The following is a 15,232-nucleotide window of genomic DNA, read 5'->3' on the forward strand; positions in this document are numbered from 1 at the left end:
GCTAAGCTCTCCTCCGCCTAGTCTTCAGGATCATAGCCTCCAGACTAGTCCATATACACACATCACAAACTGGTTGCTTCCTCCCATCCATCACCCATTTGTCCACCCATTTATCTACACACTCAATCTGTCAACCACTCAACAACTCAATAAACAAATCACCTCTCTAAACACTCATCTATCCAAAAAATCCACTTAGCCTATCCATTCATATCCCATGTACCAGCCCTTGCTTCTCTTTATCCACAATCAAGGGATTCAACAGTCCTACCAATGTCCATCCACCCATACAGTCATCCATCAGTTGCATAGTTGTCTTCAGAGAAAACAGGAGTTCATGTCTGTCTACTTTATTATTTCCCCATGGCTCATTTGGGAGTCCCAAAAGACCTCAATAAATGTGAAGTGTGTGTGTGTGTGTGTGTGTGTGTGTGTGTGGTGTGTGTGTGTGTTTGATTACTCATTTAGTTCAAATATTATCTATTTTGAGTCAGACTTCTCTAAGCAGACCTACCCATTTTGATTATGGATCTGCCTTAAACCAGGTCAAATGATCAGTGAAGTAGCTAACCTCGTCACCTGCCTGTTGTTTCACCCACCTTACTCAACCAGCCATAAAACTCAACTGTATTCTCACATACACTCCATCTGTCTCCCAGATCCCCTGCTCTCCCTACCATAAGGTGCCTGGATTGTGATATGGAGTCTAGAAAGATTCTGTCACTCAGAGCTTGAAGTATTGGTAAGGGATGAGGTGGGATAGGTGGGTGGGAGATCTGTGCTTCATGGGAAAGCAGGTGGTTCTCAAAACAATGATCAATACCTTTTATTGAATACCTTTAATTAAGAGTTGTCCACTATGTAGAGAATTTTTAGATACACTTCACAGAGGAGAGAATGGAGTCTTTTAGAGTGACCTTAGATCACACCAATAATGAGGCTGTGCTTATCATTTCCATCTTCAGGAGCCTTCAAATTAGGTATGAATTTGGGAGAGCTGAATGGGGAACTGGGTATTCTCTGGTATTAATCATTTGTAGGGGCAGAGAAACCAGTGACTTTCTGAAATGGAGATTTACTAGGCAACCTCACAGTTACCAGAGTGATTGACACCTCCCACTCTGTCCCCCACTAAAGGCCATGAAGGGCTGAGGCGGTCAGAAAATCCTCTGTAGTGGCTCTCTTGGCTTCCAGACCATCTGGAGTGGGGTGAAAGGCTCAAGTGCCCATTGACAGATCAGCTCCATTGATATATGGTGCTTTGGGAGGCAGGGGCTGGCTCCGAGATCCTGGTGGTTTTGAAGGAAGCTGTAGGCTTTGGAGGGTATCCCTCAGCTGGTCCTGAGAACATTCCATCTCAGTAAGGCGATGCTCCTGGGAAGGCAGTGGAAGTGGGTTTGAAGTGGGGTGAGGGTTGGGGGTGTAAACCAAGCAGACTCCCCACTCCCCTCCAGTCTCAGGCAAGAGTCTTACCAGACTTTTCAGCCTGTGGCTTCCGTTGCTTGGGAGACCACCCTTAGAATCCAACTTTGACATCCTGTGGGGGTAAGGGGGAAGAGATTGGGCAAGCCAGAAACAGAGAAAGTCCCTTCCATCCTGGGTGCACTGCCAGGAACTCAGTGGGCAGGGCTTGGAGTGAAGCTGGGGTTTGTTCAGATTAGAGAGCTGGGCATAAGTCTATCTGAAGCAAGGTTTAATTAGAGCTTGGCACAGCTAAGATGCAAAGAGTAACTAAGTGTAGTGGTGCAACCCTGTAACTCTGGGGTGGGGAGTTGGGGCTGAAGCAAGAGGATGGAGAGTTCGTGGTTAGCCTGGACTTACAAAGTTAAATTTAATTTCACAGAAGGGACATGGGGGCGGGGATGAGGGAATGATTAATTAATCAATTTGAAGACCGAGACTGACCAATGGGCTGGAAGGGCCCAGATGGCTTAATCGGGTTAGGAGGGGCTGGTTGAGGGGGTGTAAGTAAATAAAAGGTCTAATCAAAGACAGGCCCGGCAGGGGAGAGGCTGCCAGGTCCTGAATGGTAACTTGGAGCTGACACATCTAGGTTATCAAACTGTTAGGGCCTGGAGGCAGGAGTAGTTTATGCGGGGAGGGGGAGAGACTTTCTGGAAGAGATTTGGGCCACCCTGTTGAAGAACCTGGGGTCGGAGCTACCGTGAAGGGCGGGGCTCACCCAGCTCCCAATCTGGAGTCCAGATCCTGCAGCTGACAGCGGAGCTGCTCCTGCTGCTCCGTCAGGGCCTGGATGTGGGTACTCAGCGACTCCACCAGATGGGACAAAGCTTTCTGTTCCTCGCGGAGTGCCGCTACCTCGCATTGTATCTCTGCTAGCTGTGGGAAGACAGTAGCTGTAATCCGACCCATCCTTAGGTCCCTTCCTCATTTTATCACATTTCTACCCTGTTGGGGGAACTTGTAGGTCGGGGAAAAACAGTCTCAGAGTGAGCCCTAAGGTCCTTTCTTAGTCTGGTTCCTTATCCTCAGCCCGCCCCACACCCTGGCGAGGATCTGGACCGGAAGTCACCTTGCCCACTGGTCGGTGCATTCCCGGAGTTTGGTATCGGTCCCCCGGCTGGTCCAGTTGACGCTGCCATGGCACCGATGGCTTCCGAGGTAGCGATGCAGACGCCCTAGTCCAGGCCCGTCCGCAAGGCGCGGGTCCCATGCATAGGGAGCCTTTGGGTCGTGGCTTGGAACCTGCAGAAGGGCGACGGTGGGTAGGACGTCTGGCAGGGACGCTCTGTGTGCGCAGCACTGTCCGCGGCCGCCGCGGGGGCCGCTCCTCATCTGGACGCCGACGGGCCCAGCTTCCTGCCCCTTGAAAGCTGCGCAGAGATTGACTCTTGGAAATGAGAGGAGTGTGCTTGGGGAGGTCTCGGGGTGCCAAGAAGCCAGGTTTCTCCCCTGAAGAGAAGCTGGAGGTGGGATGTGAAAATTCAGACCCTCAGTTGGCTCTGGAGATGACTCCACCCCAGCCTCGAGCCAGAAACAACCCCACTTGGACATCAGTAGAATTCTCTGAGGACCAGAATTGACCTATGACTTCGATGAGACCCTGTTCTTGACTTCTGACTACTATCCCAATCTAATCTTTTTCCCCTCTCTAGCTTTGGCTCTGACTTCTGACCTTGGCCTGATCCTTTCAATAATTTGGTTTCCATCTGACCCCAGGGCATCGGCCTCTGCTCACAAGGGTAACCACTTTTTTTTCCTAATTGACCTTGTCTCCTCTCCAACCTCTGGGCTTGAGCTGATGCTGTTGTTCTTGACGTTTGATAGGAAATGGTCTCTAACCTGTGGCCCCATGACTAGTCCTATTTGCCGTAAGCTTGACCTCTGCTCTTCTGACTTTGTAACAACCTGTCTCCACCTCACCCCTGACTTGACCCCATCCACAGACTCTGACACAAGGCCTTCATCTTTTACCACAGGGCTACTTTCTCTGACCCTGGAGGTGACTCTTCCCTGACTTCTGACATGACTCCATCCCAATCTTGGACTCTGGCTCTGTGAATGTTTACCCTTTAACCACCCAGTGGGGCCCCTCCTCTGCCTGCCTCCTTACATAATGCCATTCCCAGCCTTTGACCTCAACATGATCCTGCCCCTGGCATTATTCATCTTAACATATTTACTTCTTCTGCCATCCATGAGAACACAGGCTGGGTTTGAGGGTACCTGGATTGGACCTGAGTGGAGACCCGAGGAAGACGCATTGGTACAGACACTGGGACAGGCCGGCCTTCCTCAATGGCTTGAAGGATGGTGGGTAGTGGTTCCAAGCTATCTTGGGTTTTCTGTCAAGGGATGTAAGGAAGATGTCCTGTGAACTATGTGGTTCCAGTGCCTTCCAGCTTTTCTACCTTGCACCCAGGGTTCTGGGTTCAGGTCACACCTGGTCAAGTTCGGCAAAGATTGTGCAGAGCTGGACATGAAGAACTGCTAACTGGAGGGCCAGGTCTCCACTTCCTTGGTAGCCACTGGGTGTGGAATCTGCATCCACTGTAGCTACCTGGTCCAGGAAGTGTTTCATGGCTGGTCCATGGTCTTCCAGGAAGCTATTCATAAAGGCCATGTAGGCTTCCTTCTCACCAAACCTGAGATAAGGCCAAACTGGTTAAGTGAGGACACCTGCCAACCCCCTGCTCCCTGACCCCATCCTTGCCCCACATTCTCCCAACACCTACGGAGCACAGTTGGCGAGATTCTGGATGACCTTGGCGATGAGTGTAAGAGTTCGGGCTGGGCCTGGGGCTGGGTGCTCTGGTGCCAGGCCAAAGAGGCTAGGTGCCAAGAGGGCAGGGCATAGAAGCCTTAGGAAGAGGGAAGCACACACCAGCCGGGGACCCAGTGCCTCAGAGCCTTGTGCTTTGCATGCTTCACGCCAATTTGAGAACACAGTGCCCAGTTCTGCTGGGAAACAGCTGGGGCAGAAGAAGCCATAGTTAGAGGAAGGGAACAGGGATATAGAGTATGTATGATCAAGGTCGTAAGTCTAAGGCTAGGTGCATAGGAAACATTACATGCTTATCTGTGACCTATGATTAATGAAGCCTGTGTGTGTGTGTGTGTGTGTGTGTGTGCTTTCATTTCACTGAACTTGTTGTTTGGGTTGCAAGGTTGGGGATATCCAGGATAATAATACTTGGGGCTTGGGTTCCAGAAACTAAGAACTTAGAGCATAATTGTGGTAACTTTTAGATTTGGGCAGACAAGATCACATGGGAACAGAGGGCATGAATTTGAGGTATAATAACTGTGTATGAAAGTGAGGGTCTGAGTATAATATAATGTAAGATGGGGTTAGGGTTACAGTGTTACTCAGGATCATAAGTCACAGGATTAAGCATGCAAGTTATCCTAGGGCCAGAAGCCAAGGGATTATGTGCTCATGTTTCCTATAACCAGTTTCATGAGATTTGGGGTACAGGATCTCTTAAGGTCAGGGGTCATAGGGTTAGGAATATGTATAGTCTGAAATTAAGATCTAATATTGACCAAGGTTAGGTGGTATGGAAGCATTTGTGGTCGAAGGCCAAGGAGGTTGGTCCTAGGTTACTTGGGGTTAGGTGGCATGGCAGGGGTGTAGGTAGTGAGATACAGCAAATAAGACCAGGGCACTTAAATTTGACTTGGAGGTAAGCATATTTCAAATATTAAATCAAATTTGAGTGCCCTGCATTTTGTGTGTTTGTGTTAGGGCAGCACAGTAGCACTGAGGCAGGTATACTCAGTGCTGGGTCCCTGATTCTCACTTGTAAGAATGGATGATGTTTTCAAAAACCTCCTCACAGCTGCTTCGCAGTCTAGCTTGGTGCTTTGGCAGCTCTGGTGCTGGGCACTTGTTGGGGTCCACTTCACAGTCCTCAGTGGAGGCACAGAGACACCGCACAACCTGTCCTGCAGTCCAGCACAGACTGGTTAAGGCCATGAACCCAAGCACGTCACACCCAGCTTCCAACCCTGTACTGGCTGGTTTTGTGTGTCAACGTGACACAAGCTGGAGTCATCAGAGAGGAAGGAGTCTTGGTTGAGGAAATGCCTACATGAGATCCAGCTGTTAAGGCATTTTCTCAATTAGTTCTCAATGGGGGAGGTTCCCTTCCATTGTGGGTGGTGTCATCCCCGGGCTGGTGGTCCTAGGTTCTATCAGAAGGCAGACTGAGCAAGTCACAGGAAGCTAGCCAGTAAGCAGCACCTTTCCATGTCTGCATCAGCTTTTGCCTTCATGATCCTCCTCTGTTTGAATTCCCGACTTCCTTCAATAATGAACAGCAGGGTGGAAGTGAAAGCTAAGCCCTTTTCTCTCCAACTTACTTTTTGGTAATGGTGTTTCATTTGCAGCAATAAATCCCCATCTAAGATAAAGTCTATCTTCAACTTACTCTGGAAGCATCAAACATCTTGGGGAAATAGCAACTCCACTTCCACTCCAGAGTCTAGTACCCCAAAGCAACATTTACTCCCAGAAGGCAGTTTCACTGGGGGCTTCCTGGACCTCCCTCTCTTTGCTTACCCAGGGTCTCCTGGAGGTACTCCTGTGCCACCAGTTTCATGTATTCATCAATGGCCTTTGTGGCTAAGGTATTTTCTCGGAATAGCAGCGCTTCACGGCCTCCACAGCGCGACAGCTCTGCGGTTCCTAGGTCTGTCACCAATGCCTGTGGAGAACAGAGATCACACTGAATGCTTTTGGGAATTTGTCATTGGCTCATCTTTCATACGTAGGCACGGGCCTTGTGCCTTTCTGCTGATATTCAGGCACAGCCCTCAGCTTTTAGCTGAGGCTACAACATCCACCTCTCACAGTATAGAAAAGGTGTCTAACTGCATAGAGGCTCTCCTCCAGCCCCTCCCATTTCGCTGAAGTTCAGAGCAAACTCATCCCCATTTGAAGTTCTGGGTCTGCCTTTCACAGTTCAAATTAAGGCCAGATCCCCAGCAGCTGAAATTCCAGAGGTACAGAGCTCATCGCCCCTCATTGGTAAAATATTGGCCCCGCCCCTCACGGTGTCCCGCCTCCCTGGACAGTGTCCAGGCCCTTCCTCCCCAGCACAACTTACAAAGCGCTATCTGTCCCACTTGTCTGTGTTGTCAGGGCTTCTCACCTGCGCTCGGCCAGTGGCTCGTAGCACGCGCACCATGGCTGCTGCCAGCTCCTCCTTGGCCTGAGCAGACAGCGCTGGCTCCAGCTCCCCGCACAGGCGCGCGTAGTGGAAGGTGAGGAACTCGGCCAGCTCCTTATAGCGCTCCGACGGCAGCACGCGCAGACGTCGCACCCTGATCCGAGCGCGTAGCACGGCACCTGCCGGCGCCCCAAGCACGGGGAACCAGCGCTCCAGGCCCGCGGCAGGTGCGCGGGGGATGCTCACCTCGTCCAGCTCCAACACCACCCTGCCCACGGTTGCCCCCGCCGTGCCTGCTCCGCGCAGCCGCAGCGACAGGCGACGGGCAGGTGGCAACGCCTCGAAGTGGAAGCGTTCGGCCCAGAAGAGTTGGCCTGGGCCGGCCCGGGGGGCAGTGCGCGCCAATAGAGCGCCGTCCAACCACAGCTCCGCAAGCACTCCGGGTGCAGCTGCTCGGGGTAGCCCTTTGGCCTCGTGCACCCACACCGTCAGCCACGTCTCTTGCCGCTCCACGTTGTCCTGCATACAGGAGTGGGGTAGGAGGAGTGTGTCGGAGATGTCTCCGCTCCAAGACCCAATATGTGCACTGTGCCACGATCTGAGAGCCTTTGTTCACGGGGAAATTGCACGACCCCTTGGGGGAAGAGGCTGGGGTCACAAATATCTGGGAGCTGCTAAACAGGACACATCTAGCTTTGGGGAATCTCTCATGCATTAGAGTTTAGGCTACAGAGGAGTAGCCCTGGACTGAGGACTTGGTAAACAGGACTTGGGGAGTGAATAGGTGGGAAACTGGATGCAAGGGCAGATTTGACATTCATGGGGCTGGTGTGTTGCACGGGAGGTTTTGGGGGCAAACTGTTTGGATGGCATGGAAGGGGCAGGGCCTGGCTGGTGAAAGGGCTTTCTGTGTCCGTCCCCCTTAATGACCTGGCTTGGCTGGAACTGCCGACGAAGGTCCTCAATCCAACGGTCTCTCTCAGCACTCGAGCGACAAGAGAAACAGCGGCTCCCACCTGCCCAGGTTACCTATTTGAGGCGGGATTCAATGGTTTAATAGAGGCTGAGATGGTGCCAAGGGTTTAGTAGAAGCTAAGGTGGGTTCTTCATTTACCTGGAAGCAGTATGGCTCCCCCAAGAGGCTAGGATGCAGTGGCCAGACTCTCACGTCCCTCTCAGCGCCTAGGTCCAGCTCAGAGAGTGTGGCCAGCGATTCTCTGGAGCCAAGAGCACTGGGAGGTCTGGGGCCAGTGAAGGGGGACAAGGCGTTATTCCTTGCTAAGTCAGTCTTTAGCTTTTTAATCTTTAGTTACCCTAGCTGCTGTCTCTTTCGGCGTCCAAGCGATTGATCTGCTGTTTCCTTCCCTACCCCCCATCCCTTATGGCTGAATTTCCATGCATTCTTTGAAGTTCCTAGACCCAGGGTATTTGGTTAGCTTTTATTTCATTAGAGATGACTCCCACAGTTCAACCAAGAGATGAGAAAATAGCTGGAGTCTTTGTGGTCCCAAGTTCATTTAGCATGGAGCAGAATGGAGAGAACATGCAGACATGGGGGAAGGTGAAGATAAGGAACTCAGAGGAGCTGCTGAAGGGGCACAGTGTCAAACCACAAGCCCTCCAACTTCCCAGAGACTCTTACCCATCTCGAAGGGTGTGGACTCCCAATTCTGACTTGGCTCTTTTCTTCTCCTTCAGCCTCTTGAGTAACCTCTGGGGGGGGGGGGTGCAGAGAGGTATGTGAGCCAGGGAGAACCCGTGCTTTCCCTCCTCCCCGGCTTTGTCCCCCCCAGAGTATCCTTGAGGATTTGCTGATCTTGGTGGACAAAGCTCACTAACATCTGCTACCAGATGCATTAACATCTGTAACCAGCAGATGACATTTATATTCTTGTTGTGCAATACTGGGGATTGTACTCAAGGCCTCACGAGGGGCAAATGCTCTTAAGTCAATGGTGTTATCCTTCTCTGCCCAACAGCTTGCACTTCTTTCTCATCTCTCTCCCCTCTTTCCTTCCCTGCTTTTCCCCTCTCTCCCTCCCTCCCTTAGTCATGCCGTTTGAGTTAGCGGCCAAGAAAGCCAGCATATTCAGCAATAGAGGTTACCAAGCTCTATAGGGTAGACATATGGGTAGACATATAGGACAGAGACTGTTAGAAAGCCCAGAGTGTCAGAGAAATCATGCATAGGCTTTTGGTCAATATCCAAAAAAGTAATAAGAAGAAGGAAATTGAAAAGTTATTACTTTTCAATTAGAACTCAGAAAAGCAGGCATTTCTGATTTCTACGATATTTTTTTCATGTGTCCTTGTGTGGATGTGTATGTGTGTGCACACATGTATGTAAGTGGGCATGAATAAATAATGAATAAATAAATAAATAAATAAAGCAACACACATATCCAAACAATACAAAAACAAGAGAGGAATTTTCTTATTAGCTCTATTTGACAAAAGGTGCAGAAACTAGGAGCTGGTCAGTGATCTATCCATGATTCCTTTCTTCCCAGCCCTCCAGGCCCAGGACTGTGACTAAGGTTTCTCAGGAAGCAGAGATCAAGGATCAGAAAATTTAAAATAGTCATTCTGTGTGTGTTTCTTTTTCATGCGGTCTCAGTATTTACCCTGGCTTGCCTGGAATGGAGCCTAAGCAATCTCCTTGTCTCTGTGACTGTGATTATAGTTGTGCACTACCACACCTGGCCCTAACACTCTCTCTCTCTCTCTCTCTCTCTCTCTCTCTCTCTCTCTCTCTGTGTGTGTGTGTGATATAGTTAGATGGTAGAGCATGTCTGAGGCCAAGGTCTAGGAGATCTTGTTCACCCCCGCTGCTCCCCCACTGGCCGCCATACCCGAACATTGTGGACCTGGTTGGAACCAGTAGCTTCCGGTTCAGTTTTTCCAGGGGTCCGAACTGTGGGTGGTCAGAGGTTGGAGGTTAAGGGTAGAAAGCATGGTAGATTATGAATCACTTTGAAAGGCTCCCCAATCCTCCACCCTCCCCAAATTCCCAAATTTACCTGGATCCCTGAGGTTCCCCAAGGCTGCCTGCATGCTACCCTCTGAGCTGGCACTTCCCATTCGGATTTGGCGAGGACCCTGTCCTCCCATACAAGTGGGCAGTCAGAAAAGGGAGGCACACGTGAGGGGGCACATACATTTCTGGTGTTTACCCCTCTACCACCGCCTCTGTCCCATTCCCTTTCCTCCCCTGCTCTTCCTTACCTCCTCCTCACCCAGCATCACCAGCCTTCCTTCCAGCAGGGTAAAGCCATCAATGTTCCAAACAGGCATGTCAGGGGTGGGAGGCTCAGGGATCTGTGCAACAGGTAGATCCTGGTCTGCTACCAACTCTGGCTCTGGCTCTGGGAAGAGGAGGAGATGCTGGTTTCAGGGTCTCCCCTTCTCCCTCTGACGCCCTCCTTCATACATGAAGGTGCACATTGCAGCAACCACGTCAGTCTGGGTGTCCTTGGGTAGATCTTTACCTCTCTGGGATTTGTTCTTGACAACCCCAGAAGTGAACACAGTCCACCGGCTCCGTGCCCATTACTATGTTTATGGCCCTTCATGCCTTTTCTCACTCAGTCTTCAAAAGCCATTTACAGGGCATTAGAACAGAGGCTAAGAAAGGTAGAGTGGCCTACCCAGAATCACACAGCTTGTGAGTGTGTGATTAAGCCAGGCTTCTAACACATGCACTCTTCTCTTAACCAAGAGAGTGGGCAAAGGTGGGCCTAGTAGCACACACCTGTAATGCCAGTACCTGACACACTGAGCTAGGAGAAGGATGAGTTCCAGGCTAGTTTGGGCTACTGATTTGAGACCTTATTCCAAAAACAAGGAGGGATAGAGAGGAGGAAGAAGAGGAAAAGGGATGGAGAGAAGGGAAGGAGGGAGAAAGAAAGGGAGAGATAGATACATAGGTAGGTGGGTAGCTAGATAGATAGATGGGTAGATGGATAGATAGATAGGTAGGTAGATATAGGTAGAATGATGGTATACGAGCCTTGACCTCTTACATAGATTACATACTAATTTATGGCCAGCAAGGTGGTTTAACAGGTAAAGGTACCAGCCATGCAAGCCTGGTGTGAATTCAACCCCTAGAGCCCACATAAAGGTGGAACGAACGAGAGAACAGATTCTATAGGGATATCCTTTGACTTTTCCATGCTGTGCATGCGCGCGCGCACACGCGCACACACACACACACACACACACACACTAAAATAATTTCCTTAAGGTGGAAAGGATTCATCTGAGAATGGTATAGACAAAGTTGTAAGTACATGGTGTTTTCTTTCTTGGGGAGGTGGTGTTGGTGGAGAGGGAGGGAGGACTCTACTCCTCACTCTGACAGAGTACATTTGCACTAGGTTCTGAACTGAAGTTTGAATTTCACCCAGCCAAGATGGAAGAGAAAGTATATAGAGACTCTGAACAAAGGCTGGCAGATGAACAAAGCCCAGGGAAATAAAGGGAAAGGCACTAAAGGCTGGACTGAAGTCTCTGCAAGAGTTAGGAACTAGGGTTTCTCTGTCTGGGGTGCTAGGGATTGGGCCCCGGCTTGGGGTGCTGGGGATTGGGCCCCCGGCTTGTGGTGCTGGGGATGGGCCCCGGCTTGGCGCGTACTAAGCATACCCTTCACCAGTAGGCTACCCAGATCCCCACTGTGGGAGGAGTAGTGGGAGAGGTTGAGCTAGTTAGGGACAGGCTTGCTTGGTAGAAAGCACTGTCTGGAGCCTATGTAGTGGGCAACCTCGCACTCTATGGGGCCTCAGAGAGTACTTCTGCAGGGCTGGGAGCTTAGCTCAGGAGTACAGCACTTGCCTTTTGTGTGTGAGTCCCTAAATTGGAAAAAAAGAAAAAAGAAAGAAAGAAAGAGAGAAAGAAAGAAAGAAAGAAAGAAAGAAGGAAGGAAAGAAGGAAGGAAGGAAATAATTGGGTCTGGTGGTATATACTTTTAATTCCAGCAAACAGGGGCAGAGACAGGCAGATCTGTGAGTCTGAGGCCAGCCAAGTCTATGTAGTAAGTCCCTGTCTTGGAAAAGAAATCCCTATAATATGAAACCACCTTTCTAAATATACTATTAACACTGAGTTGCTTTTTATGACATTTATTTTAGTTTGTGCATGTACACACACATTTGCCATGGCACAAGTGGACGCTGGAGAACAACTGGAATTTATTTATTTATGTGGGTTCATGTGAAGGTCAAAGGACAACATTTAGGGCCCCCCCTGACCATGTGGGGCTTCAGGCTTACCCACAGGTGCTTTTACTTCCAGTCACCTTGCCAGAGCCTCATTGGTTTTTTAGATAAAGCTGTGTTATATGGCTTAGGCAGGCCTAGAACTCAAGACGGATCATCCTCCTGCTCCTGCTTTCCCAGTGCTGGGATTTTAGTAGTCCTAGCTCTGATGAATGGAAGGCATTTCAAGAATTTCTAGGAAAGAGCTTCCAGGAAACACCTGCTGAGCCAAGCGTCTCAGTTTGTTTTCTGCCCGGTTTTACCACTAGGGGTGATACATACAACTCTTCTTTCTTTCTTGGTGGTGGACATAAAACCCACAACCCCACAGCCTCTCCCATGTTAAACAAGTGCTCTACCACGGAGCCACATCCGAGGCCCTAACTCTTTCCTGCGATTGGATCTTTTAGTATATGCTAGGCCCTGGTCTCTAATCTTCCCAGTCTCCGCTAGTCTCCCAGTCTCATTTTGCAGCATCTGCCATTTTTATAGGGACTTCATTTTTCTGTCTGTAACTGTTCTTCCCCCAGCCACTACAATGTGAACTCTACAGGGTAGGGAGTGTCATCTGCTTTACTCACAGCTGTCCCTAGTGCTTCAGTCAGGGACCAATTCGATGCTCCAAAAACCCCTTGGCCCAGCAAGATGGCTCAAAAAGTAAAGGTGCTTGCCACCGAGGCTAACTGTCTAAGTTTGATCCCTAGGACCCACATGATTAAAGGAGAGAACTGACTCCTGAAAGCTGTCCTTTGACCCCCCTCACTGGAACCATGGCTTGCTTGCCCCCTTCCCAATATAAATAAATGAATGCAGGTTGTCCTCTGACCTCAACACATGTGTTGTGATAAAGGATACACACACACACACACACACACACACACACACTGAATGAATAAACATCTGCTTGAATGAATGAATGAATGTTGTCTTTAAGGCAGAGATGGGGAATTTCACATTCAGGGAAATAAAGTAAGATATGAGAAATATATAAGGCAGCTGAAATCCACATCTAGTCAATGTGGATACAGAAGACAACCATCAGGACCAAGAACCATTAGACATCCACACAGTACTAAGGTGCATCCATTCAATGCTCCTTTCTCATCTGAACCCCAGCTGCCTACGGGTCCTGCCAGTCTTCCTCAACCCAGTCTAGGGGGAAAGAGAGATGAGCGCTGCTAGGGGCCCCAGCGGCTTCCTGCTGGGCTTTCATACTCCCCACAACTTCCTGTGTCTAGAGGGTTAGTGCTAGATTGACAGACAAACACCCAGGCATCCGGCCACCCAGCCTAGCCCTAGCTGGGTTGGGGGAGAACATACCTGGGGCCTTCGGATTTGGCTTGGGTTCCAACGGCACCACGTTCTTGTGCCTCCCCCACAAGGTCTTGGAAAACCGGAGGCGATTGGGCCGTGACTCCTTAGGGGGTGCGGAGAGGACCCGACGAAACAGAGATCTAGGGGCTGGCTGGCTGTTCACCATGGACTCCTGATGGCTCAGGGTCCTTCCCCAGCCTGCGAAGCGGCCCCATCGGAACCCTCCAGCAGCCTTCTCCCCTCTGCCGTCAGTGTGCCAGCGGTAGGATGTCAACGGAGAGGGCGAGGGCAACGAGGGCTGTGTTTGGGAACCTTCACTCTGCAACGGTGGGTCCATGGCGGAGGAGTCTCTGCTGCGAGACCAAAAGGTGACAGTTCTGAGCATTGTCTGTCCACATTCTGTCTTCATTTTCCCTGGTCTCTTCTCAGCTTTGCCTAAAAGGAACATACTTGAGAGTGCCACACATACACCCTCCCTTACCTTGATTTCCTGGCCAGTCCAGAACCAACAGCCGTCTGTACTGTGCCTAGCTAACTTCCTCAGAACCTAGCTCCACGTGACCCTGTCTTGTCTTCTCCCCGCCACCCCCCTTACAGTCAGGCTGGGAGGGCATGATGGGGGCAGGATGTGGAGGTGGGGGGTGTGGAAGAGAGGTTGGCAGTTTTGGCTTCTGGCGAGAAGGTCTAAAAGGCAGTACATCTCTCTTTAAGCTTTAGTTGCCTTCTGTGAAATGGGGACATGCTAGATAAATGCCAGCTGGCTAGCAAGGCTGCAGGGCTCCCTAAAGTCTCCTGTTGGCTGGAGTGTGGAAAGACTCACTTCTGTAGGAAGCTGCTACGATTTTATTGGAATGGATTTAAAAAAAAAAAAGAGTTAACATTTATTTATTATTTTTGTGTGTGGATGCTATAGCGCTCATCTGGTGATCGGAGGACAACTATGTGGAGTCAGTTCTTTCCTACCTTTATGTGAGATCAGGGGATGGAACTTCATATTTTACATGGCCATTTACCAGCCCCTCCACTCCCCTCGGGAGTGGAACCTAGAGCTTGAGAGCAAGGCCTATAGACTGGGCCTTGAGCTCACTGCATGTGCTGTAGCCCGGATTGGCCTTGGACTCTTGGCTAGACCTTCCCCAATCCAGTGTTAAGTTAGAACTAAAGACGGTGCATATTCAGTGCCAGTTGTAAGACTCATTGTGCCATACACCCAGTCCTTGTCCTCTTAGCATGATTATGTGGGTCTCCTCTGATCCAGTATTTCCCCTGCTAGGTAGACATCCAATAGACATGGCCACCAAGACTGTAACTGATGACTCCAAATATTCCAGGTGTCCTCAGACGGCTGAACAAATACTCGGTGCCATCTCCACTCCGAAGAATATCATATAGCAAGGAAAATGAATAAATGCTTTAACTCATGGTGTCGGACGAATCACAGAGCTGAACCAAAGCAAAAGCTGAAGAGTATACCCTGGGTGGGTTCAGTCATATAGTATAGAGTCCTAAACCTTTCTAGGAGTGGTACACACAGATAAAAATCCAGTACTTAGGAATCTAACGTAGGAGTTTTTTTGTGAGTTCAAAGGCAGCCAGGGTTCTCTTGCAAGACTCTGTTTCAAAGAAAACAAAAGAAAGAAAGGAAGAAAGAAAGAAAGAGAGAGAGAAAGAAAGGAAGAAAGAGAAACAATTTAAGTCATACAAAGTTGAGAACCAAACACCTGAAGACACTACAGGTCAGGGAACTGGGGCTGGAGAGACAGCTCGGTAGTGAAGTGTGTGTGGCTATTCTTGTAGAGGACCAGAAACTGTTCAGTTCCTTAAATCTGTGACAGTTACAAATGCCTGGAACTCCAGCTCCAAGGGATCTCATGCTTTCTTGGGCATTTGTACCCACTTGCATGAGTACACACACACACACACACATACACACACAGAGTAATATAAATGAATCTTTTTAAAAATCCAGGGAATCAGATTCACTCAGAAGCCCTACTGGCTGAGTGAGAACATAAAGGAGACTTTTGG

At 49.8% G+C, this 15,232-nt stretch overlaps 1 protein-coding gene across 2 annotated transcripts; it reads right to left on the minus strand.

Moving 5' to 3' along the window:
* Window positions 1–811: 811 nt before the first annotated feature.
* Window positions 812–13,788, minus strand: Rasal3 (RAS protein activator like 3). 2 transcript variants are annotated; one of them, XM_031349902.1, is made up of 18 exons: window positions 13,686–13,788; window positions 13,211–13,557; window positions 9,861–10,000; window positions 9,656–9,734; window positions 9,488–9,549; window positions 8,278–8,348; window positions 7,750–7,876; window positions 7,566–7,664; window positions 6,618–7,154; window positions 6,026–6,170; window positions 5,265–5,409; window positions 4,197–4,433; window positions 3,905–4,106; window positions 3,688–3,806; window positions 2,534–2,924; window positions 2,183–2,340; window positions 1,474–1,537; window positions 812–1,374 (listed from the first exon to the last, which is right to left on the minus strand). In XM_031349902.1, exons 2-18 carry the CDS (start codon window positions 13,539–13,541, stop codon window positions 1,219–1,221), a joined length of 3,063 nt encoding a protein of 1,020 aa, XP_031205762.1. In that variant the 5' UTR covers window positions 13,542–13,557; window positions 13,686–13,788; the 3' UTR covers window positions 812–1,218. The 2 variants fall into 2 exon arrangements, with proteins under 2 accessions (XP_031205762.1, XP_031205761.1); XM_031349901.1 differs by having other exon boundaries at window positions 13,211–13,755.
* Window positions 13,789–15,232: the final 1,444 nt, after the last annotated feature.

This window comes from Mastomys coucha, unplaced genomic scaffold (genome assembly GCF_008632895.1).
Source record: "Mastomys coucha isolate ucsf_1 unplaced genomic scaffold, UCSF_Mcou_1 pScaffold4, whole genome shotgun sequence".
Classification (NCBI taxonomy): domain Eukaryota; kingdom Metazoa; phylum Chordata; class Mammalia; order Rodentia; family Muridae; genus Mastomys; species Mastomys coucha.